This window comes from Chlamydotis macqueenii, chromosome 19 (genome assembly GCF_036417535.1).
Source record: "Chlamydotis macqueenii isolate bChlMac1 chromosome 19, bChlMac1.mat, whole genome shotgun sequence".
NCBI classification, from domain to species: Eukaryota; Metazoa; Chordata; class Aves; order Otidiformes; family Otididae; genus Chlamydotis; species Chlamydotis macqueenii.
Window position 1 is genome coordinate 6,368,864 of NC_141574.1, and position 24,606 is coordinate 6,393,469.

The 24,606-nt window shown below is 48.5% G+C and overlaps 1 protein-coding gene across 1 annotated transcript in view; it reads left to right on the plus strand.

Annotated features, from left to right (window-relative positions):
* Window positions 1–24,606, plus strand: part of SLC43A2 (solute carrier family 43 member 2) — a 31,414-nt gene that overhangs the window by 2,169 nt on the left and 4,639 nt on the right. Inside the window, exons 2-12 of the mRNA XM_086762799.1 lie at window positions 232–428; window positions 7,754–7,943; window positions 8,958–9,013; window positions 9,745–9,821; window positions 15,908–16,000; window positions 16,820–16,953; window positions 17,392–17,594; window positions 18,212–18,355; window positions 21,909–22,047; window positions 22,487–22,619; window positions 23,572–23,645. Coding sequence (XP_086618925.1) covers window positions 269–428; window positions 7,754–7,943; window positions 8,958–9,013; window positions 9,745–9,821; window positions 15,908–16,000; window positions 16,820–16,953; window positions 17,392–17,594; window positions 18,212–18,355; window positions 21,909–22,047; window positions 22,487–22,619; window positions 23,572–23,645 — 1,403 coding nt within the window. The 5' untranslated portion in view covers window positions 232–268. The remainder of the gene's footprint in view (window positions 1–231; window positions 429–7,753; window positions 7,944–8,957; window positions 9,014–9,744; window positions 9,822–15,907; window positions 16,001–16,819; window positions 16,954–17,391; window positions 17,595–18,211; window positions 18,356–21,908; window positions 22,048–22,486; window positions 22,620–23,571; window positions 23,646–24,606) is intronic.

A 24,606-nucleotide genomic window follows, 5' to 3' on the forward strand; every position in this document is an offset into this window, starting at 1 on the left:
TGTGTGCTGGAGGGGCTGCTCCAAGGGCACCCGTGCTCCCCCCATCCTTCCAGGTAACTTGGCAAGCTGGTACCTGCAAAAATGAGTTTTACACCTGAGTGCCTTACATTCAGCAGGCAGGTTTGCTTGCGATCCAGTAGACATATCTCTTCTTAAACCATGCTTTTTTTGCAGTCCTTGAGCAGCACATGCTGTGTCTGGACTCACTGGACATTGTTCTGGTCCCTGCAGGTTAAGAGTCTGAACCAAGTCATCTTCTCAAGCAGCAATGGCACCCACGCTTGCTACCGCCCATCGCCGGCGCTGGTGGATGGCCTTCACAGCCATCATTGAGAACTTGCTCTTCTCTGCTGTCCTGCTGGGCTGGGGGTCCCTCCTCATCATGCTGAAAGCAGAAGGGTTTTATTCCTACCTGTGCCATGAGTCAGGTAAGGATGCTCTGGAGAACCTGTGTGAATAAGTTGCTGCTGAGGTTTGCTGGTCTGGTTCTGTCTTAGGATGGTGTGGAGCTGGCTTGAGCAGGGCTGAGCTTTGGGTCAGTCCTTGGGTGGAAGGAGGGGACGCATGCTCCTTTCCAAAACCGCTGGCAGCCTTGTGATGGGATAATGTGCCTGTAGTTGCTGCTGCTTTGCAGAATGATTGGAAAAGAAGCCTTAAAGATTAGGTAAAGCTTTTCTGGACAGCCTTTTCCACTTGGCCATGAGTTCTTCCTCTGTATGGTGGCCTGGCTGATCCTTGCAAGGGATGAGTTCTGGAAGATGATGATGATTTTTGAGGAGGGTGTAGGAGGAAACTATAGGCACCCTTTCCTTAGTGGTAGGAAGGAAAAGAGCGTGGGTGACAAGACTGGGGAGTCCAGTGCTGCTGTTGAGGAGAAGTTGCAGAAGGAAATGCTACTGATGTCTTGTTCCTCTCCCTCTTTGAACACACAGGATGTGCTCGAGCCAGACTATGTCTCTGTGAGGGCTTGATATCCATCCTCTGGCCCAGCCAGAGGAAGCAGTTGTCCATGTTGTGGACACAGCACTGCAGGGAAGGAGGCAATCTTGTGGTGTGGGAAGGATAACCCTGGGAAAAACAATGTGTAGGTGGACATACATTGCCAGCCTGGGCATGGAGAGAATTGTGGGTCTGGAGAATCCCAGTGTGGTAGGGCGGACAGCGGGGTTAAAAGGAACCTGAGGTAAAGGTGGGGTGTGGATTTGGAAAGCTGCCTCAGTGGCGGAAGGTTTGCATGTGCTCAGAGGAGGGAACAGCAGAGTGAAGAGAGGCAGGAGCTGGATGTTTGGGCTCTGTGCAGAGATGTGTGATGACGGATGAGATGAGAAGGTGGATCAGCCCAGGACTGGTGAGCATCGGGGTGGAGAAGGAAGCAGTAGGGGAAGAAAAGGAATTGAAAATAAGTGCGTAATGGCTGAGAATAGTGGGGGAAATCTGAAATGTGGGGAAGCAAAGTCCAAGCAAAAAGTGACCGTGACTAGCTGTGATGATACTTTGGGTTTTCTCCTCATCCATCAGCTGCTTGTTATGGCTGTCTTCTGCTCTGTAAGCCTGTGGGCAGCTGCCTCAGTCTTATAGAGCCTGGGCCGGTGTACCTGGCAAACGTGTGTGTTTGAGTCTTCTACCAGCTGTAGCTTGGCTGCTTAATCTCCATCCTGTGCTCAGCTCCTTGTGCGATGCTTCCAAGTGCGTCAGTGTTGCTTGGGTCTCCAGTAGCTGAAGGAGAGTCCTCAGTGGCTAGAGGCTGTTTAGGACTTCTGTTCAAGGCTGCTCTGTTCTTGCTAAGCGTGGTGACTTTGTCATAGCCCGTGTAAAAGATCTCGTTAAACCTATCAGGTGGAGGCTTTCTGCCACCCAGATAAAACACATGGGAGCTGATAAGCAAATGCTGACTGTCTCTGAAAGCAGCCATTTTCCTATCGCCTTCCTGAGCTGTGCTTTGCTGACAAAAGCCCCTTTTCGCTCGGGACCCACCTCCCGTTCTTTGCTTTGATTGCTTTCAATTCATCCGCCTTTGCCCCCAGTCAGCGAGATTCACCTTGGCTTCTCACCCGTGTTTGCCAATCTGTGGTTTGTCTGGCTCTCCCCATGGGAGTGCCCTTGCCTCAGAGAAGATGCAAATGTTTGGCCTGTGGTGAAATTGCTGTCCTGGGGGCAATTTCTTCCTCCCAGTGGCCAACCTGTGCCCTGGGGCAGGAGAACTTAATCCCTGAGAAGAAACTCCTGTAGTCAAATGTTCTCATTGTCCTCAAATATCTGGCCATCACTGCTGAACTCAGTGATGGCTTGAGATGAGCATCGTGGACCAGTTACGCTGGTTTCCTCTTTCATCCATGCTTATTCCCTTTCCTTTCTCCATTCTTTCTGTCCTCATTGGAATAATCTCAGTGGTTTGGTAGGGAAGAACTGAACTCCAAGTGTGGGGAGAGCAGACTCCCTTGCAGCTGCTCTGCAGTGGTCACCGAACGGCTGGCACCAAGCTGAGTTTGACCTTTGCTGGGATTAGGGTGGCCCAGTGGTTGCCTTTCTCGGCGTAACCTATTGAATCCCGCAGCCCGAGCGGGTGCTTGGCTGGAAGGTCGGTGCAAACTAACGAGTAGCCTTTGGGCACTTGTTGTTCCTAATGCTGCTGTGTGTATGTAAGTATTGCAGGAAAAAAAAAAAAAAGACTTTTCCTAATGAGCCAAAGGTTCTTGGCAGGGCTTTTTGTTTGTCAGCAAAAGCTCTTGCACTTTGCGATGCCTTCCAACGAAAGAGAAAACTAGACCTTGTCCCTTCTGTAGGCTCTTCTCTGGAGGTAGCAGCAGCTGCCCAGAAAGTGACTGGAATTTGTGAAGAGCTCCTTGTCTCCCTGTTGAATTCCTGCCCCTTTCCCTGCCTGCCCTTGGCTTCTGGTGTTGGATTTTACTCAGCCACTGTGCAAACATGGGGGGTCTGCCAGACCCTGAACTCTGTTGCGTGAGGGTGGAGGTGGACACCTAGACAAAAAAATCCACATCAAAGAAACAAATATTTTTACAGCAGTTGTGCAACAGGGTTTGAGTGGGGGGTTGTACCCGTTCTGGGCGGCAGGTTTGGCCACATCCTGAGAGGTATGTTTGAAATTTGCTGACAAGGAGTCTGGTAGTGGCACTTTGTTCCCATTTTAATTTTACTACGCTACTATTTGGCCTTTAACCAACTGAAGCAGCATCTTTTACTCGGTGCAAGTGCTGAATCCGCAGTCTTTATCAGGATTTGGGCCTTATCAGCTGTTGGGGAACTTGATCAGGGTCTTGCGTTGCTGCAGTGTTGCTGGGATTGGGAAGCTCAAGGCTTGGGTCTTTGAGACGTGTTTGAAAAAAGTAATCTTGAACTTGATGATGTGCTCACAAAGAGCAGAGATAAGGAGCCAGTTGGACAGAGGGCCACAGAAAGCCAAAGGGACGATAAGCTAATTCACTTATGGCGGGTTAATGCGCCTTAAGTCGGGCATAGGAGGAAGTTGCTGCCTTACAGCTCTTTGCTCTTATTTATTTGGGGTCTGTGGTGGGGAACCTGCTGTTCGAAGGTCCCTGCCAAGCTGGTGAGATGTGATGACGGTTTGTGGAAAGGCTGTGCACGCAACCCTCTAAACAGGAAAAGAGTAAATGTGGTAAACGTTGAATTTCTACAGGAAACATGCTGTGTGATTACCAGCTGTCGGTGGTATCGGAGAGGCGCACGGGAAGGTGCCGGCCCCGGGTGGGAGTTGCTGCAAAATGAAACTGCAGCTGGGGAGCGGATGGGGTTTAACTGGAGGCTGTGCCTCTGTTACCGGGCGTTTGGTTGAGTGCCCATAGAGGGGGTCCTGGAGGTGCAAGTGGATGGATGGGCGGAGAGGGAAACCCAAATAAATTGCATTTGCAGTGGTACAAAGCGAGAACATCTCCTCCCAGTTCTCAGAAGTATGACACCATCCTGAAAAGAGAAAACATGTTCTTATGTGGGCAGACTGCAGATCAGTTGTTTGCACATGTCTATTTCACTGTGATTTTTTTTTTTTTTTTTTTTTTCCCCAAAAAAAAAAAAAGGAAGATGAGGCTGTGTCGCACAGAGCTATTATCAGGGTGGCTGGGGGGATGTCTTACCTGCTTGACTCAGTCTGATCCAAGAAACAAGATTAAAGGAAACCTCCTCTCTGCCATCTGAGGTGGCAGTCACTCTTGAAAAAGCCAGACTCATTCCTCTGGTAACATGTGTGCTGGGGATTTGAAGAGGTCAGCAAAGAGCAGTTAATGATTGACCCTCTCCTGCAACCTACAGCACTTAATTTGGAAGAAAGGATGGCTTTAAATGTTCCGGTAACAACCTGAACAAATCTCAGCGATGAGCTTGACATAAATGATTACCGAGGCAGCCTTCCTCTCATCTAAGCTGTCATTCTTTAAATAGTAACTTGAACTACTAATTGGGCAGTAGCAGTCCTGCTGCTCGGAGGGGGAGCGCTGTAAAAATAGGCAGTGTGTTCTTGTAACTGCTGATAAAGACTTGCAGCTCGTTCTAGCTTGACGGCGAGACAGCGATGAACGTACGTGGACCGAGCCTGTGCTGCTCGCTTCCCGGGGTGGCACACTGGCATGTCGGACCTGGCGCGCTCGTGTGCGGGTGGACTTGGCAGGAGGATTTGGGGAGGGCACCGCTGTCGACACAAACAGCCCTTCCCCAAAGTACTGGTGCAGGTGGAGCCAGGCACGTAGGAGACCTTCCCTCGCAGAGTGGCGTGCACTGATCTGGAACAGGATCTGGGCTGTGACTGAGGGGAAGCTGCTATTTGCTGTAACCAGGTGCATTAGGTAGGTGAGCAGTTAGGCAGGTTCTCTGCCCATTAATCTCTTCCTAGCATGACACACTGGCTGGATGTCATATGCTGCCACTCACTGTTCTGTGCTGGCGACCTGCTGGCACATGAATCCATGCTCCCTGCTGAGTTGGCTCTCGGCTGGACCCCACAAGCGCCGTGCGCACCTACAGCTCCTCCGAAATGTTCTATTTATGGAGGTGGCTCGAAAGGGATCAGAGGATGTCAGGGTGCCAAGGGCTGCTTGAATCCTTTCCATTACGCCTCAGTGGATCTTCTCTTGTTGCTCAGGGGCTGCTTCTATTTTCACAAACAATTTGTATTTCCACAGAGCGCTGTTGCCTGGCCCCTCCTCGGAGCTGGCGATGAGCAGCTGTAAGCAAGGTGGTTGGGACAAGCAGGGACTGAAGTTTGGTGCCCTGTTTCCAGCTCTCCTGGCTGCAGCAACCCTTTCAGATTTCCCCTGCCGTTTCTGAGCTGTGTCCTGTTTCCCTCCTGGCGTTGCCGCTCATCGTGCGTGCCGTTGGAGGGTCTGCTAGCAGGCGTATGCTGTGGGAGCTCCTTGGGGTCATGTTGCAACTGTGCTGTGTCAATACATCAGCAGTAATTTGTCTCCTCCAGCTTTAAAGGCTGAATATTTCTGTTTTGAGATATCTTTGTGGGGAAGACTGACAGGCTTTTTAACACGTGCAGCCAGAAGTTATAAGGTCACTGCAGTGTCCACATCCCTCCACCCTTTTTCCACTCTACAGCTGAGCTATCTCTTAGAGTGCTGATTCAGGGAAACCACTACTACTTTGTCACTTTTTTCTTCCCTCTCCTCCCCACCCCTTGTTTTTCCCGAGTTTAACCTCTCACCCACATCTGTTTCCTATGAATTTATCTCTGTGGAGGGCCCAAAAGGCCCTGATGCTGTGGGTGAAGCTGTGTGCCTGTGCCTGCCTCACGGAGATGCTGTCAGAAGTCAGTGTTTGAGATCCTGGGACGCACCAAGTGAAGATAGTGGGGGAAAGATGGGTGAAAAAGGTTGAGATGTAGAGTGAAAACTGCAGAGCGCCTTCCAAATCTGTCCAGAACTGGTTTCTAAGGGTGTGACTTGCGACCCTTGGGCTGGAGTGCTGCCCTCCCTGCAGAAGGGATGCTGATGGGACGTGTGGCCTTTTGGGGATATCTCTGTCACTTACTCTGGCTACCCATGACTAGCAAGGCAAGAGAAGGGACAGATTAAGCTATCAGCTAGGAGCGCATGGCAAAGGGAAAGAACAAACCGTCATCACTGCCTACAGGCAGTTTGAGACCATCTCACCGCTGAAGGTGTTGGTGAGAGCAGTGTAAATGGAGAGAAATGCCCAGCGCCTTCCCTGGAGTGCTGGGACGGGACAGAGGTTTGCAGGCAGCTTGCAATTCCTGCCCTTACCCAGCGTCTGGGAGGTGGAGCGCGATTTGTTTGCAGTGGACACAAAGCTGGGAGGGTTGTTCTGGCCAGCTGGGAGAACCAGGGTGAAACCAGTAACTGTAATGGCTGTAATGGTGTTGAGGCTTGGGTGGAAGGGCAGGAGTTGCAAGATGGGACTGCGCGATCTCCAGAGATGCAGGGAGGGCAAGAGCAGCCAAGGGGATCCCCTCCGCGAGCCACACCAAGTGAACGTGAAGTCACTTGTACGTGAGGGATTCCTGCTAATTAACTAACTAACCAGGGCTCGCTGGGAATCTCTAGTCTGGCTTTGTGCGGATGGTTATGTAGGTGACTCCTCTATTCCTCCTTTAATATTGAACTTTGTCAGATCAATTATTAAATATGGAGGAGAGCGTTTTATGCCCGGCTTGTGGCAGCAGTAAGAAAGCAAGTGCTTTGTCATCGCGGCAAAGGTTATTGGAGTCGGCTAAGGGCTGGGAGAAGGAGAAGCGGAGTGCAGGAGAGTGCTGGGTTAACGAAAGTCTGAAGGCACACGAGCTCCGCTGAGGAGTTCTAAGCTACCTTGGGATAGGCTTGTAACAGGAGCAGAGTTGACATGAGGCAGTAAAACTGCTGCTGCAACAAAAAGGGAACTTCTCTTTTTAATTTTTTTTTAATAAACTGTCCTGTTTCTGCCTCTGTTACACAACACGCTCTCTGTTCAGCGTGGGAGTTTGCTTGCAGAGTTCCTCATGTAAGGGCAAGAACAGAAGAAAGCTGGAGAGATAATTGATCTGTATGACTTAAACACACTTGGAAATAATAGGAAATGCTAATTATGGGACAGAAGTTAAAGACGCATCAATCCTTTAACAAACAGAGAAAGCAGGTGAGCTGCCAGCCCTCCTGGGAACAGCGTAGTTAAATCCAGGAAGGATTTTTCAGAGCCAGGGCAGTCGGGAAGCAGGGTGGCTACTGCAGAGTCATTCCTCATCGCGATGCTTGCAGTGAGGGTAGGAAGCTTTTTGTCTGAGCAGGTTGTTGCTCTGTGCCAGGCCTTGTCAGCCCAGTGTCTGGACCCGAAATAACTGATAGTGCTGTAGTTATTGCTCCAGTTTAGTTAGGGAAAAGATCTGTGAGAAGATGACAGTTGTAGATTAGGAGGACCTTATTTTTTTTTTATTATTATTCCCTTCAGGTTCTGCTGGATTTATTCCCCTGTAATTGCCAGGGCCTTGCTGTATAGTTATTTTCATAAATGAATGGATCTCTGTCCTTGGGTTGTTACCCTGCTGCTGCTTGGGATACCTGTCCCCTGGGTGCCTGCGCATCCTTTTCCTCCTCGCAGCTGAGCTCATCAGGTTTCCCTTGTCCTGCTGCTCTTCTTTCCCTTCTCCATTTCTCACTAATTGTAATAAAAAATGGACTGTGGAGGGTGTATGCCCAGTGCGTTGTGACACCCTGTTTGTGGGGCTTTTCTCTTCCTGCAACACTGCGAGCCTCATCTGAACACACTGATCCTCTATCATCCCGCGTAGGAAATGCCACCAGCAGCCCTGAACATGAGAACAGCACAGCTCTGGAGCACAAATGGCCTTCCTGCAACGCCCAGGATGAAATGCTGAACTTGGCCTTCACCATTGGGTCCTTCCTGCTCAGTGCCATCACGCTGCCCCTGGGAATTGTCATGGACAAGTACGGCCCTCGCAAGCTGCGGCTGCTTGGCAGGTCGGTGTCCTGGGCTCCCTGGTTGGGCTGAGGGGCGAATTCATGCCTTGTCTGGGGCTGATGGGTGCCGTTTGGGTGCTGTGCCTGTGGCAGGATCCCTGCAGCCTTGGGAACTGTGTGAGGGGTGGGGCTGGGGGCTGCTGGCCATGCACAGGGCACTGAAGCAGCTCTGGGATGATTTTGGCCAGCACAGTGAATTGTTCTGTATGGGAAGGGCCTGGGACTCTACATTCACGCTTTAGCTCTCCAGCGTTGCTCTGTGCTCCCTGGCCAGACGGAGCCTCGAGGAGAAACAGAGTTATTTGTGAGTCATGGAGGGTAGCTTTTTCCTTGAGCTGGGAGCTATGTCCTGAGAGGCACAAAACCAAGATGTTACCTCATCGCTTGCAAGCTCGGGAGTTGACTTGGGGATAAACACGTCCTGCCTGCCTCTTCTAGGTCCCTTCTCTGCCGTGTGGTGTGTATTGCTTTCTGCCTCAAATAGCAAGGTCGTTAGCTGCTCCCATCATGGCATGTAGGGGTTAGTGACTTGTTGGGCACAGTGGACCCCAGCACCGCTGAATTTTAGCGCACTGAACTGTGCCAGAAACCAAACCTGCCTGTAGGCAGAGTGGGAAAAACAGGGTGAGTCTCTGACTCAGACCCCACCAGAGAGGAGCAGGTAAAGGCTGCGTGTGCTGTGACCATAGCTGGGTCTCAGGATGAAGGCTGCTGCTGTCTTTGGTCACCTTGAGGTGAGGGCTGGCAAAGCTCTGCTGGAAAAACAGTAGGGAATTTGGCTCCAGCAAGAGCTGCGTTAGTACTGAGAGGAAAGGTCGCTGCCTCAGCCCTTGTGCAAGATATGTGTGTAATATTTGGGTATTGCCCTAGATTTTTTTTTTTCTTTCCAAATCGCCAGCTTCCCTCACTCTTAGATAAATTTTATTGAGTTTGCTTAACAAGGAGCTGAGGAGGCAGAAGTGTATTGTCATTTATTGCGTCTGTTAGAAACTCGTGGTTTTGGTTCCCTTTCAGTGCCTGCTTTGCTGTGTCCTGTGTGCTGATCGCGTATGGTGCCAGTAATCCAGACTGTAAGTAGACATTTTTCTGCTGAACTGGGAGGGCTTTGGGTTGGGTTTTTTTTTTTTTGGGGGGGAAGCAGACAAGCGTGCATGACACTGTTGCACTGTACTGGGGTCTCGCTGAGGACACAAGCCAAGCATCTGCTGGCCTGTGGGAGCTGAGTGGCTCTGGGGAGGGCTGGTGTTTCACCACCCTAAATGGAGAGCGTAGCAAGGGCCAAACATCTGAGATAGCCAGGTCTCTCAGCTTTGCGTTTGGGCAAGGCCAGGTCCTGTAAAGGAGCAATTCCAAACAAGTTCATGGCTTTTTCTGGGTTGGGAAATAGGTAATAGCACACAATGCATAATTAGCTTTCTCACCAGGGATAGATGGAGCCTGCTTCTCAAAACCAGATAGGGAGATGACACTTTGAATCCAGTTCTTTCAAGTAAATCTTCCTTTTAAGACCCATTCAGACAAGCTGCATCAGCAAGTCTGTTCATTAGAGAAAAGAAACCCTTCCATCCTGGAGAGAGATGATCCCATCCTGGACTCTGTCGTGGAGGAGAGCCCTGGCCCTACCCCTCTGTGTGGCTGGGCAGATGGGTGCTGGGCCAGGAGCAGCGTGGCACATCCTGAGGGTGTTGATCCAGGGAGGTTTTTATGTGTCAGAATCAAAGCCCTCGGGGCTATGTCTCCTTTCCTTCTCCACCCCAGTAAAAGCTAAGGGCATTTTTTTTTTTTTTTTAAATTGTTACAGCTCTGTCTGTGCTGATATTCATTGCTCTGGCTCTGAATGGCTTTGGTGGGATGTGCATGACCTTCACATCGCTTACGGTAAGTGAAGAGTTATTACCTGACTATTTCACTTCTTCCTGTGGCTGTGAACTGGGCTAGCAGGAAATAACTAAGTGAATCTTATGCCTGTGGCTTGAGTAGCATGTCACTCTTTTACCTGAAAGGCTGAGCACTAGGTGGTTATTCTAAAGGCTTTTTTTTTCCCCGGTATTTTTTTTTAATTTATTTTTTTTTAACCTGCCCCCTGCATCTCAAGTGAAGGTGGCGGAGAGGAAAGGAAATGTTTTTGTCTAGGACTGAAATGGTCATATGCCTGTACATGGAGTGCTCAGCTACCTGGCATAGGCTGGACATGTGTTTGCACTGGATTTAGCATTGACGTACTGCAGGAAGAATCATCAGGGCCCCAACCTTGCAGCTGGGTATGACAAGCTTTCTGCAAGCGCAGTTTGCATGTCACCCCAGGAAAATGGTTGTCCTTGAGCACAAAAGCTTTTGCTCTCAGAAGGGTGAGAGTCTCTTCCAGGTTTTCTTAGAAATGCTGTGTTGTCCAGTGCACCCAGCTCCATCTGCAGCCCACTTGGATCTGTCTAGTCCATGTATTGGTCAGTGAGGCTGAAACAGGGCTGGGTGGAAAGTCTCCCAGGAAATAATCCGGGAAGCACTGATGTTTCTTGAACTGTGGCTGAAAACTTTCAGGCTTGGATTGCATTACCTTGACCTTGCTGTTGAAGTAAAACTTTCTGCTAAGGTTACCTCTGACCTAACAAGGCTCAGACACTGGCTGAACTCCAAAACTTGGCAGAGGCTGGGTTTACAGATCACTGTACGTCCTGTGATGTTGCTGCCGCCGTTGCTTTCATATATTCAAAGCTTTCAAAACTCTGCGCAGATGTCAGTCTCTCCCTCGTATGTAGTGTTCTTCACTGGAAGCCTTGGCCGTGGTCCCAAAGAACTATGGGGCAAATGTCGTCCTGCCACGCTTCAAATAAAAGCAAGGAAGAGAGGAGCACATCAGTACTGCTGTGGGAGAGGAGACGATTCCCATCCTGCTGCTGCCAGCATTGGTTATTGTCTCTCTGGGTGGCTATTAAGGGGTCACGGATTATTTTAGAGGCACTGGTGATGATAGGGAGGGCAAGGATAGGGCAGAAATACCTTGGATGTGCTGTACCATGGCTTTTAGCACCAGAAAAAGTAAGCAAAGCCACTTATTAGCTCTCTCATTAGTGAGCCAGTTCCGCAGCAGCAAGGAAGTACAGTGGCAGGAAAAAGGTCAACTCTTCCAAGAAGAGATCCAAGCCTTGAGGAGGTCTGAAGCAAGTAGCGATGCTGTGAGCTCACCCAGGGAGAGCTCAGGTGGAGCCCATCCCCTCCAGACAGCACTGTCTTTTGTGAAGAGCTGAGGTGGCTTCAGGCCTGACTTCTGTAATCCAGAATCAGATGTAGCTGCTTGTGCCTCCCTGTGGAGAAGCGTTTTGCTACCTGAGGCATGTAAATGTGATTAAAAATAGTGTAAAGTGGGAGGGAAGCACTTCTTCACCCACATCACAGCATAGCTGTGGTGGTGACTGTTAAAAGCGTTAAAAGCAGGTGTATTTTGCTCGTGGGCAGCTTGCTGTTTTGTCTCTGCATGGTTCTGCCTGCAGGCTGGGGTGCCCACGGTCGGTGTCTCAAGAGCCATCTTCTGTGGTGACACGGTGATCTCTTGTGGGTCTCCTTCCATGGAGATGGGGAGTGTGGCAAGGGAGGGACACGGGGATGGCAGGTCCGTGGCTTGTGGGCTCTGGGTGGTGAGGCGTTACGCTCCGTATTGTGCCCAGGAGAGGCTGAAACGGGTGCTGGAAGGGGAGGCTTGAAGACCTTTTTGAGGACGTTCGTTACACAGAGGCAGCAAGCACTACCCAACTCCTGGTGCCAAGTGAGCTTGTTCTGGCTGACACAGGCACTGACTGCGGAGCGCACACGTGCACGCCCAAGTCAAAGCAAGGTGACTTCCTTCTCCAGCCAGCTGCAAGTGACCTGAGGTGCTCCAGGAAATGGGTCAAACCCACTGTGTGAGCTGGTCCTCTGCCACCTCAGGCATGTTACAGATGCTGCTTCCTAGCAGGGTGGCTGTGATGGGAGCCCCGGCAGGGTGTGGGGTTGGGATGCTCCCCGGGTGCTGCAGCTCGCGGGGCTTCATCGGGTGCTGACACCCGCGTGCGTGGGCATGGTGTGAGCTGATGGGAGGGCAGGAGATGGGCATCCCCAGTGCCTGTGCAAGGGATAAATAGGATCTCTGAGGATCACAGCCTGGGATCGTGCTCCACAAAGCTCTGCCTCTTGGGTTTAAAGCCTATTTCAGTAGCAAGTCCCCATGGTGAGCTGGGGAGCCGAGGCAAGCTGCCGTTCCTGGGTGCCTCACGCCGTGGCTTGGGGAGGAGGGGGAGCGAGCAAGCGGTGCTGTTCCTAGTTCTGGGAACAAGGTCAGACTGTGCCTGTTGTTAAAATGCAGAGGGGAGATTTCTGCCTCGTGACTTGGTCTTAGCCAATATGAGGGAAGATTGGAAATGGAAACAGATCTGTGTTGGTGGCTCTGACAGCAACACAGGAATCTGGCGCTGGTTCTGCTCTGAAGCTATTTCAACGCAAAGAAATAAACATGTGTGATAAATTACCACAAAGAGCCTTTTATAGATTGTTTTCTGTCCTGTTTTCCTTTCAAAGAATTACAGCTGCTTTGCTTTTATTTTTCTCCTGCGAACAGCACCCTTTAATCGGAGCTGGGGGGCATCTCTATGTAGGGAATCTTCTCTGCTCGGAAATATTAGGACAACTTAGGGCTCTGTGATCTTTTGTTTGTTGGAGAGTGGGAACAGGAATTTCCATATGCTTTGGACAAAGCAGGCAGTTTGAGGCTTTCCTGGAGAACATGTTTTTAGTCTGTCTAACTTCCAAATATAGCCCTGATAGGGAAAACAAAGTTGAGCTGGAACAAAAATACCATTCTCCAGTAGTCTGGTTCTCAATCCCTTTACTTCTTCTGCTGTTTTTTCAAACAGTCCTTGCAAGAGGAGGGAAGCTGCGTTTGGTAATACTCCTGTATAAAAAAAGTAATCAAAGGCCCTAAACTCACTATGGGGCAAGTGAGAAAATAATCTGCAAGAGGAAATGATTTTTTTCAGTTTAGGATTGCATATCTGCAATAAAGGACTCCAGGAAAAAACAGTTACAGTATGGCAAAATTAAGTTAGTACCTTTCAAACAGGGCGTAAGTTAATAATACATTGAGTATTACTGACCTTTAAACAGAAGGCGCAAGAATTTCTGTCACTGTAGGTCTTGTGGAATTGGGGCTGTTGTACCAGGCTGGGCAGGAGTTAGCGGAGGAGTCCGTCCTGGCCTGGAGGGATAAGATCAGAATGAGGATCAGATCTTTTTGATGGCAGAAAAACAGAGCCCGCTTGCTCTGTGGCTTTTTTTTTCCCCCCCTCTCTATGGTTCGTTTTTCCAATGCTTGCTGCTATAAAGACAGCATAAATACTGTGTATTATTTTAGTAGCTGGTCTTTAGATAAGACCTGCACAGGCATTGTCAGTGCTGGCACTCGCAGTCCGAGAGGTTTTCTCTCTGGGTACAAACTACTTCTCCCTTCACCTCCCCTCTGCCCCTCCAGGTAGCCCCAGAGTTCTTTTCCTTCCAAGCACTCAGTGTTTGCAGTTTCTGCTTTGATTGGGTTGGATAAGACCTTAAGTCTCCTATGTCCATTTTTTTTTTTTTTTTTTATATCCAGCAGCTGGCTTGGTGCCAAATGGGATTTTAGGAAATCTCTAGCCTTTCTAGGACTTCTGTCCCCATCGAGGTGGAAGCAGACTTGGGGGTTTCCTGGATGTCACTGCTTGCTTTCAGCCCTGCTCTGTCTCCAGTAGCCCTGGGAGCAGGAGAATCCACCTGGGAGTTGCTTGTCTGCTGTATGAAAAAGGCTTTTTGTGATCTCTGGGGAAAACCAGCCCAAGCCAAGAAGCAGCTGTGTTGGTGGAGCTCTTGCCCTGCTCTGAGCTCCCCAGCAGGAGCAGCTGTTTGTTGTAATTTCTGGAGATTATTTTAGGTTTGGGGTGTTTGAGATTAAATGAGTGCCCTGCCTGGCGACTAGCCTTTTTGCAACCTGCAGATATTGTATTCTGCAGGTGCTGTTTTCTGGGATGTGTATTTAGGCCACTGCTTCCAAGAAGATTTTTTTTTTGTGCCTGGTAACAGACCTTTGGATCCTTTGCCGTTTCCTGTCTGCAGCTCCTGAAAGCAGCCTGTTGGCAGCTCTCCCGCATGCAGGGATCTGGGGATGGGCGCGGGGATCCTTGCTGCAGAGGAGTGCAGCGTTTTCTGCCTCCGCCGTATGTGTCTGCTCGAGGTTCACCGGCAGCATCAGGCTCGGCAACATCATTATTGCTGCTGCCTGGCTGGGGTTATCTGAGGACCTGGAGACTGCACCGCGTAGGAAGCTCTGCAGTGAGACGGAGGGATGATAAACAGCCAGATGGATCCTGGAGTGTTCCTGCACGGGAATACTTGCGTTGTAAACACGCTGGTCCTGCCCTGACACAAGCCAGATTTGCTTGCCTTATATGCTACTCCTGGGAAAGATGGATTTGTTTTTCAGCAGTGGATGGGGAATGTGATGACAGCATTTGCTTGCTCAGGCTCTGTCTGATGTTCTCTGAATCATTTTGTTCAGCAGCGTCTTTAAACAGATAAAATGCTGCTTATGCTTTCGGTCTGAGGAGGCACCCGCAGTGTCCTGCTTTGAAGCCCTCTGAGGTTGATGTGGTAGTGATGCTAAAGCGAATTTAGGGAGGAAGTGACCCAAAAAAGGAGGTGGGAAGGAAATCTGTCTGCCTGCAGCAGAATCTCTGCCCGCTGACCAGCTTCAGGAGATATCAGCTGAGCTCTGTACCCGACAACTTCAAAGCTTCTCCCTGTAATTGCCAGTTTGCAGGCCATCATTAGTCAGTGATGGAAACTTGTTCACTTCTGGTTGTTTAGAAAAACAAGGAGTTCCTCCTTTCCCAGGAGAAGTGGGAAGGTCTCACCACTCTTTTTTGCCTGCTCCACTCTGCTTTTGGGTTTTGAGTGGGAGCAGGGGCTGGAGAGCCAGCCCAGCAGTGCTTTTGCTGTTGAGGTGGCAGAAGCGGCTGCTGTGAGCTGCTTCGAGCCGCCCCTGCCCAGAGCTTTGCTTTCCCAACAGATCCTTGCAGAACCAGCCTGGTCTGCTCTCAGCAATGCCATCACACCTGGTAGGAGCCCAAGCAGTGATGTGGGGTGGGTGGCAGGAATAGCAACGTGAGGTTCTTGCTGCAGAGCTCAGCAGCTTTGTAGCTGTGCCGGGCAATAAAGACTTGAATATCTAGGGTTTATGACAGCATTCCTGCACTTAGATGCCCCAGCACACTGGCTTGCAGCTGAGCCATCCAACTGGTGGAGAACTGACCAGCTTTAGCCCCTCTTGCAGAGAGACCCTGCTTTCACAGAAGGAGCCAGGGACCTAGCTAGAAGTGGAAATGCAAACAGCACCACAGCTCGTGTTTGTCTCTGTTCCTTCTTGTTATAACAGGAATTTTCTGGTCTGCTGCAAAGATTTGGGTGCTGACCCAAGGTGCATAAACAAACCTGGCAGTTCAGTGTGTTGCAGGGTGTGTTATGGGCTGTGCAGCTAGCACAGCCTGTGTCCGACAACTCTTGGCTAAAAAGAGGGTGACGTGTAGAGAACTTGGGCATGTATATTTTTTTGGAAAGGAAAGGAGGTGATGGCTACAGACCTGGGGTAAGCAATTATTGAAGAAAGTGCAAGGGCTGCAGGAAATGCTCCTGTGCTAAAGGTAACCAATACAAGGTATGCTGTCAGTCTGGAAAGGAGCAGTGTCACTAAGCACAGAAATCCTGGATTGTAGATGTTCCCTGACACTGGAGACACTAATGGAACCTGCAGAGCAATATCCTGAAGAGCCAGGTCATTCTTGAGTAAAACTGGGTGCTGCTTCAGATTCTGGTATCTGGGAGTCTTAATCCTAAATGCCAATATCTTCTGAAGAAAGCTTCTTTCTCTTTTCTTGGCAGTGGCATGTTTCAACCAATTTTTCTTTCTCCAGCTGCCCAACATGTTTGGTGACCTTCGTTCCACGTTCATTGCTCTGATGATTGGCTCCTATGCTTCCTCTGCTGTGACTTTTCCAGGAATCAAGGTGAGGCCATGGGATTGTGACTCATGACTGGTGGTGTGCTGGAATTTTGCACCATTTAGCAATAGTGTGGCAAGAAAGAGGGACTGTTTGTTAAAGCACTCCCTTAGAGATGTGAATTTGCAAGATTCAGTTCCTGTCTGTTAGACTTCCCAAGTGACTGCCTCAAGAACTCCACAAATATTGCAAAGAGTCTGTTTGCTAATAGACAGTAAAATTTTTAAAGCTGTTAAGTAAAAGTGAAGAAATTTTTTTTAAGGGTTTTTTTTTTTTTAAACTCTAAGGAGTATATATATGTATTTTTTAATCCCCATGTATATTTAAATCTGCGTGATTGTCACTGATGGTTGGCTTTGAACACAGTTCAGAGCTAGCAAACAGCACTGAAGGGACAGAAGAGGCGGTCCCTTGGGCTGCCTTGGTAGATCGCTAGTGGCTCTGAACCAGAGAGGTTTCATTGCAGAGTTAGCGTAAGGGGGATATAGTGAAGGTAAGGCCGGCTCAAGTGTGCAAGGAGGTTCCTGCTGGCTTTCCAAGAAGATAGTCCTAGATGAAAACCTTTGATGGCAGTCATCTGCAATACAGGTGCATACTATTCTAGCTGGAGGTCCTCTTGTTGTTGCTATAGCTGCTGTCGAAGATGTGCATGTACCTCCTTCTAAGCCTGCATGTCACAAAACTGTTCTTTGTTACTGCTTGAGTTAAATCTATTTTAAATGCAGCATGTCTTTTCCCCACAGCTTCCTTTCAGACCTCACTCAAAGAGTATTGAAGTATTTTTCTGCTCATATAGCCAAAACCATATTCCCTTGTGATTTCCAGGTTATATATGACTTTGGTGTCTCCTTCATTCTTATTCTGCTTGTCTGGGCAAGCTGTGCAGGACTAGTTTTCCTCAACTGTTTCTTCAACTGGCCACTGGAGCCTTTCCCAGGACCAGAAGACATGGACTATTCGTAAGTGTCCTCTAGACTGGCCTTGAGGGCGGGCTAATCTCGTTCGTAATCCTCTAGAAAGTGCTGACACGGCTAATTTAGAGGAGTGGACAGGGAACTCCCTAGCATGTTGTTTATTGCTGCCACTCCGTCTTAGGTTGAGGATTTATGTCTGCCATTAGCTTTATGTCTTGACTGGTGAATATCTGTGGAAAGTTGAACTTTACAAAGCGTAGGAATTATGAAGGAAAATTACTTGTTAGTAGTCATAAGTATTTCTATACTGACCTGTGCCAAATTGGCCCAGGGTAAGTATCTCTCTGTGCTCTGGATCCAGACCATTTGTGGGTTTGTAAATGGAAACTAGTGCCTTGAGTGCACGCACAGCCTGACTCCTGCAACCTTGCCTCTGATTCCCCACCGTGTGTTGCAGCTCTCATACTCTTTACTACCCAACAGGGTGAAAATAAAGTTCAGCTGGCTGGGCTTTGACCACAAAATCACTGGGAAGCAGTTTTACAAGCAAGTAACAACCGTGGGGCGCCGTCTCAGTGTGGGGAGCTCCATGAAGGGCCCCAAGGAGCCAACAGCCTTGCAAGAGAACAACAAGCTCTGTCTGTCTACGGTGGACCTAGAAGTGAAGTGCCAGCCTGACAACGCAGGTGTGGTTCCCTGACCGCCCCAGGGATGCTTGTGCTGGCACGAGGCCCTCGGCCTCTCTGCTCCGCTCCAGACCTGTTTGAGATAGCGATAGCACGATCCATGTGTTGCCAGGGCCACGTGCCAGCCACTGTTATTTAAATACAAGTTCAGTTATATAAAGAATCCTGTCCTTGTATAGTTGCCTAAACATACCATACGTTGGTGCCAGTGGCGGGGATAACAGCATGGGTAACTGGTACGGCTGCGGAAGGACAGCGCTGTGTCTTAGGTAGACTGTTGCCATCATGACCAAGCCTTCCTTAATGAGGGGTATGGCCAAAGCAAATGGCTTGAAGCTTCCTTTTGCTGTAATACACTGAATTAGGAGAGGCTTCCTTCCTGTTGCCCTTGCCGCAGTTACTGGTAGCCATACTCCATCTATAGCTGTTCATTATGGAAGCTTGTAAGGCACGGGCTTGCGAACTGTGGCCTCCTTGGAGCTGCCGCTGGCACGCAGTGCTGGAATGACTACCTAGGAGAAGACCTACTAACCCAGAGGCCAAAGCCTCTTCTGAAATGGTACATGTTTACGACAGCGTATTGCCTTCTTCAGACACCCTTGCTATTCCTTCTGCAGCTTCTCCCTCCTTCATGAGGAGCGTCTTCAGTCCGATCTTGTTGCTCAGCCTTATCACCATGTGTGTCACTCAGCTGCGGCTCATCTTCTACATGGGGGCCATGAACACCATCCTTGAGTTTCTGTCTGGAGATGAAGCTCAAGGTAGGGTAACCTGAAAAACTTATATCTGCTTCCTTGGAACTGGGACCTGACCTAGATTTGGTCCTTGCAAGAGGCCAGTGAGCCCGATTACTCAGCAGATACACCATGTGTGGCAGTTACTGGTGTCAAAGTGCGGCTGACAGCTGCTGGTAGGGTCTAGCAGAGGGCTGGAACTAGCCCAGGACAGAGGGGCAGCGAGGTAGACACTTGAATGTCAAGCTAATTTTAGCCCAGTGTCTGTTAAACACTATTCCATGTTATTTCCCCAGATGGGTTGTTGAAAGTAGCCTCTCAGGATGGACTGTGACAATTTTTTTTTTTTTTAAATTGGAAAACCTATTTCATCAGGTATTTGCTTTGCTTATCCTAAGCAAGCACAAAGCACAGAGCAGCTGACTCTCATGACTAATGGTTGGACTGGATGTCTCAGCCCAGCAACTGGGGGTGGGAGAAGTGAAGTCATAGCTGTTTTGTGCAGCTTGGTGTGCGCTGGGGGGGCTCCGGGGGGGGCTTGCTGTGCTGGTCTGGTCTGTATTTATAGCCCTGATGCAGTACATGGAGCAAACAGGAAAGAGTACATTAGTTTACTGTTATTGAAAATACCCAGGATTGCAAAACAAGACTTAGCCTTTTTTTTTTTTTTTTTTTTTTTTTTTTTTTGTCCTTTGTAGTAAGATCCAGTTTGAACTTGTTGAATCAGGATTGCATGAAGCTGATAAATCAAGAGGCACTCCTCTGAAAACAGGAGTGAGCTCTGGGGGAGGGAAGGAAACTCCAAGTGCCCTGGCATTCCCTGAATTGCTTTGTTTCTTGAGCCTTTGACAGCCTGCAGCATTCAGCTCTTTATCTCCTGGCTCAAGAGCCGATCTAGACATTAACCAGTAAACAGGGCAAACTTCACACTGCCTTTCCCAACACAGCTTAGTTTTCTGCTTACCTTGTCACTCTTACACACTGATTTTTTTTTTTTTCTTTCATTTTACCTTGGCTTGCTGTAGTTATTTCTCTTTCATTTTTCCCTCTCCTCCCCTCCTTAGTATTTTAGAATGAATATTAACTATATATGCTGCCAATTCTGTTTAGATCAAGCTCCATGTTAAAAAAGGGATCGTGCCCCTTGACTGTGTTGCTTTTTTTTTTTTTTTTCTGTGTCACCTTTGAGACTTCTTCTCATTTTCCTCCTCCTCCCCCTGAATATAGCCTGGGCTCGCAGCGCAGTCCGCTGTCTTGGTTGTTTCCATGGCATCAGCAAAACAGCGGTGTTGTCTGGCTGCTGCAGTGTCAGGCTGCAAGAGCAATTACAAGACGCGTGCAGCTCTCTAGAAATGTAATCTCTGCGGATCAGGAGAGGATGGGACGCGGCTCCCTTGGATTCCTCGTTCTTGTTGCAGTTATTTACTTGAACGTGACTTGTTTAGAGAGCTCCCTCCGCCTGCAACTGCTCTCAGGAGCATTCAGCAAGGGAGGAAGAGTTGAGTCAATCCTGCAAGCATTATGGTCAAAGAAAACTTAAATATTCCTGGGAGCAGAACAGGAGAGAAGGATGTGGGGAAAATAATTCAGATAGGGAGTAAAGTCTTCAAGTTGCACTGAGGCACTGTGTCCTTGAAAGTCCTGGTTTCTGTGAAGGTTGTGGTGACTTAGACCTGTCCTGAAACCTAGAGGTGGAAAAAGCAGTCAGCCTGTGGCTGCTTATCTTCTGAAAACCCCCGAAAGATGGAGAGTAGACTTGTGTCTAAAACTTGAAATGTGGCTGTATCTTTCATAAATTGTCACTTTGCTTTCAAATGTGGGGATACTTGGAGACCTTGAGGAGAAGCAAGGTGGGCTGGATAACTTAGCTGTATGAGGTGCTTGCTCGGAATAGTTTTGAGGGAAAGAACAGTGGATGTAAAGGATTGTGCCCGTGTGTTCACCCTTTGTTGCTCTGTCCAGGCTTCTACTTCTGCCATATCTACTGCTGCTGGTATTTGCTAGGTATTGGTTGTGTGGTGGGTTTTTTGTTTTTTTTTTTTTCTGTCTCCTCAGGAAATAACGTTTTTTGAGATGATAGATAAATTGAGAAGTCCCTGTTTTGTAGCAGCTACTGTCTCTCCTTTTTCTCCTGCTGACCCCATAAATTTCATTCCCTACTTCGAGCTGGCTTCTGCTCTTGGTGTTTAGAGCCCAAGATTAAGTGTTCAGAGTAGCATGAAGAGGCAAAACATGACCTATATTAAAAAATAACCAGACAACAGCAAATCCACTCCAGGAGTGTTTGTACAGGGTGATGCCACCTGTCTCTCTTGGCTGGAGCAGTTGCTATAGTGAGATGGGATGTGGGGCCGCTTCAGGGCTTGCCTTTGCGGAGGTAACGGGGGCACAAATGCGGGTCTGGAGGTCGGAGCTGGAAGTTTCTCTTGGTTTCCTTGCCAGCAACTGGAGCCAGGAAAGTATCATCAGGTGCCGTGCCTGGGCACAGCAGGGCAGCCCTGCTGGGTTTCGCGACAACTGTGTAGGAGAGAAAGGTTTGTTGAAAAATTCTCTCCATGACCCAGTTGATTTTGGTACAAGTCCTGGCTGCTTTGGCTAGATCTAGAGATGCATTGAGAGGGACAATCTAAAATTCTTTTTGGCTGTATTCTGCTTACGGTGCTGTAACTTGTAAGCACTCTGTGCTGAGATGGGCAGTTTCAGAGTTACATCCTTATTTCGGAGCTGTGGTACACCATGACTTACCAGCCCTTCGTGTGGTGCCTACAAATTCATCACGTGGGCTGCAGAGAGGAAGTGGAAAAAGCACTGAGGGGTGGGGAAACTGTTCAGTACCAGGAGGGGACAGTTTCTTCTAAGTCTGCTGGCATCAGCTTTCCCTTAGCAAGCCACGTAGACTCTTCTCCCATCTTTAACACACAGGGAATTTTCATCAGTTTGAGTTTTTAGAGATTGCTCTCAAATGCTGTGTTTTTTGATGCTAATCAACCTTCACCCTACCTCCAAACTTGTCCATTCAGTATAAAATGGGTTAGTCCTCAGCTTCCCAGTCTGGCTTGTCCTTTGCTGGAGCTTCCCAGCTGGAGGAGATGCAGATGGAGCTCCCAGCAAGGCAGGAGAGAAGATGACTAGGGCAGGGGTGGCTGTGCAGGATATATTGCTTATAAGAACTTTCCCTGTTGGTCCTAGCCAGAAGAAGCCTCTGTGGTGTTAAGCAGTTGCTGGGTCCCATTCCTGGACTCCGACTTGCGGTTGGGCTGATGCTGCTCAGAATGCTAGTGCAGGATCAGGATGGTTGAAGTAAGCGTGCCCAGTATGTCCACTCTAATGTCATGCCTCTGGGAAGGTAAATGATGAGGTGGAGCTTTGGTGGCCCAGCTCCTTCAGCCCTGACTTTTAGCATGAGTACGTGGGGTCTGGGTGCTTAATGAGAGAGTGATCAATGGGGAGGAACACTTTCTCTTCTGGTTTTTTTTTTGGTTTTTTTTTTGGTTTTTTTTTTTTCTCCTGTTACTGCTATGGTACCACTGGGACTGACAACTTTTTTTTCTTTTTTTTTTTTTTTTTTTTTTTCCTGCAGTGGCTCTCTACACTTCAATTTTTGGGGTATTGCAACTGCTGTGCTTGCTGACAGCGCCTGTGATCGGCTACGTCATGGACTGGCGACTGAAAGACTGCGATGATGGCTCAGAAGAGAATGAGGACAACAACGCTGAGCAGTGCGTAGTGTGTGCCACCCGGGACGTGCAGCCACGTAGCAGGCCCCCTCTGCTCTGCATAATGTGTTTTGTGATGAAAGACTGAAAAGGATATTGGTTCTTCAGTATAGAAAAGAAAGCCTGAAGGAAGACTTGATAATTGCAGAGGAAAGGACCAAACTATCTTCCATGTCCACTAAGATCAGTCAAGAAGAGCAAATTTAAATTGTAGCAGGGGAGGCTCAGACTTCCCTTCTAGCCTCACAGTAAGAGTAACAGCACTGAAATAATTGCCCAGATGTTCCTCAGCTTCCACTGACGGAGATTCCACCGCCTCCTTAGGCAGACTTCTAGCCAAACCGATTTAGTTAGTGTTGATGTGATATGTGGAGAATCTTTCTGTGAGTTCCAGTAGCTGCTGAAAGTGCCTTTTGTAACATGGGTTTTGCTATCCTTCCAGAAGTGACAAGAAAAAGAAAAAACGTGATCGTCAGATCCAGAAAATCACCAATGCCACCAATGCCTTTGCATTCACAAATCTCCTGCTGGTTGGATTTGGAGTCACCTGTCTTATTCCTAATTTACCATTGCAAGTGAGTAGGTCAAATGGATGGGTGTGCTGGAGGGGCTGACAAAATGACAGGCAGGACAGTGGCAGGAGGTCCTGCAAGCCAGCAGAACCAGCTAGTGGCAGGAGGGCTTTCTGGCACTGCTGAGAGACTTCTGTACTGCGTTGAGCACCCCAGTCTTAGAGCTGAAACAAGTAAATTCTGTACAGTTTACATCTCTTGAGAGAATAAAAAAAATATCAGAGTTGATCCACAATTTATTCAAACTGACAAGTTGCTGCCGCTGAACTCTGTAACAACAAATGCTTTCCTGCTGAGATCCTCTCAGCAGTGCCTGTACGTTTAACTTGGGCTTGATTTTAAGCTGCTGACGGTCAGAAAAGTTACTGTAAGAAGCGTGACACTGAAATATACGACACTGATACATACAGCAGGTTATTTCCGCATCAAATGCTATGCCAAATGGTACCCATGGTACCCATAAACCTGTTAAAATATTGATTTTGTGGCACCACCTGGTTTTGGCAAAGGAGTTTAGTGATTTTATGCTATACTTAAACATGCCTTGATGACGTAGGCAAACAGATACAGTTTGCTCATACTTCATATTGTCTGCAATAACCTGTGGAAAATTAACTAAATCGGCCACGAGCACCACGTAAAAGCCTTGTGACCCTGGCCACAGGTTGCTGGGCCATGTCTCTGCAGCAGTGCCGTCTACAAATGAGATGGGGCTTGTGTCTGGTTAACCTCAGGGGGCACTACACGTTGGCCTTTCCAAAGCGAGGAAAAGCAGTGCTTTTAGAGACGAATACAAATTTCTTCCCTTGTGCTGATCTTCTAGGTTTTGGTTCCGGGTTCCTCAAACCCACTTTTGTACGAGAGAGGAGAAAAGCTTTTGGGAATGGTTGTATGTTGGGGTCTGGCACACCTAGGTGGTATCTAGGATGTGACGTTTTTCTGCTTCTCTTTCCAGATTCTTTCCTTCATTTTGCACACAATCGTGAGAGGATTCATCCACTCCGCTGTGGGAGGCCTCTATGCAGCTGTGTAAGTATCTGCTTACCTACGATACGTGGCTAGCCAGATAAACTGGTTTGGGGTGATAAGCTGTCCAGGTGAGAGGGAGATCAGGAAGTGAAGTCTTCGTGGTCAGAGGGGAGAAATGATGCAATTTGTCTCCTCAGTCACCACTGGATATGACATAGCTGGACTGAAGGTCCAGTTGATGCTTTCCTTGTTTAGAAACAGCTCACCCCTTTGGCGTAGCTACTGCAGTGAGACACGCACAGCTACATCTGGGCCTGAGGTGAGACTAGACTGTTGACACTGAGGTTATACAGTAAAAACTCAAGGGTTTTTTGTCTTGTAATGAGTTGCTATGTGCATGTGTCCAGGTAAAACATTAACATAATTGAATACGTTGCTACTGCTCTGCTCTGAAATTACATTGGTAAAGCATTGCTCAAGATGCCATTAGCGAGGCCGACTCCCTTTCCCAGGACAGATCATCCATCCTGTTTCCAACATATCAAAATTATCAATAGCTGAATCTGAATACTCTCTTCCTTATTAAGCAATGTTTTTGGTTTTGAAAACAGATCTGCCCCTCTATCCTGAGCTGTTGGACAGAGGAACAGAAAGAAGTTGTTATTTTTCAGAGAATCGCAGAATCGTTGAGGTGGGAAGGGACCTCTCGAGACCATCTAGTCTAACCCTCGTGCTCATGCAGGGTTAGCTAGACCAGGTTGCCCAGGACTGCGTCCCATTGGGTTTTGAATATCTCCATGGACAGAGACTCCACAACTCCACAGACTCCTTCTGCCAAACGTTTTGGACCCAGTGCCTGGGGAATCCAGACTAGAAAACCCATCTAAGACTCTGCTTAAAAAAAAAAAAAAAAGCATAAACTATTGGTTCCCTGGCAGCTAGAAGCAAACGATTTTTGTCTTGGGCAAGGTAAATGCCTATTGCTGTACATATCAGCTTGCTTGTAAACTAATCCTCTTTG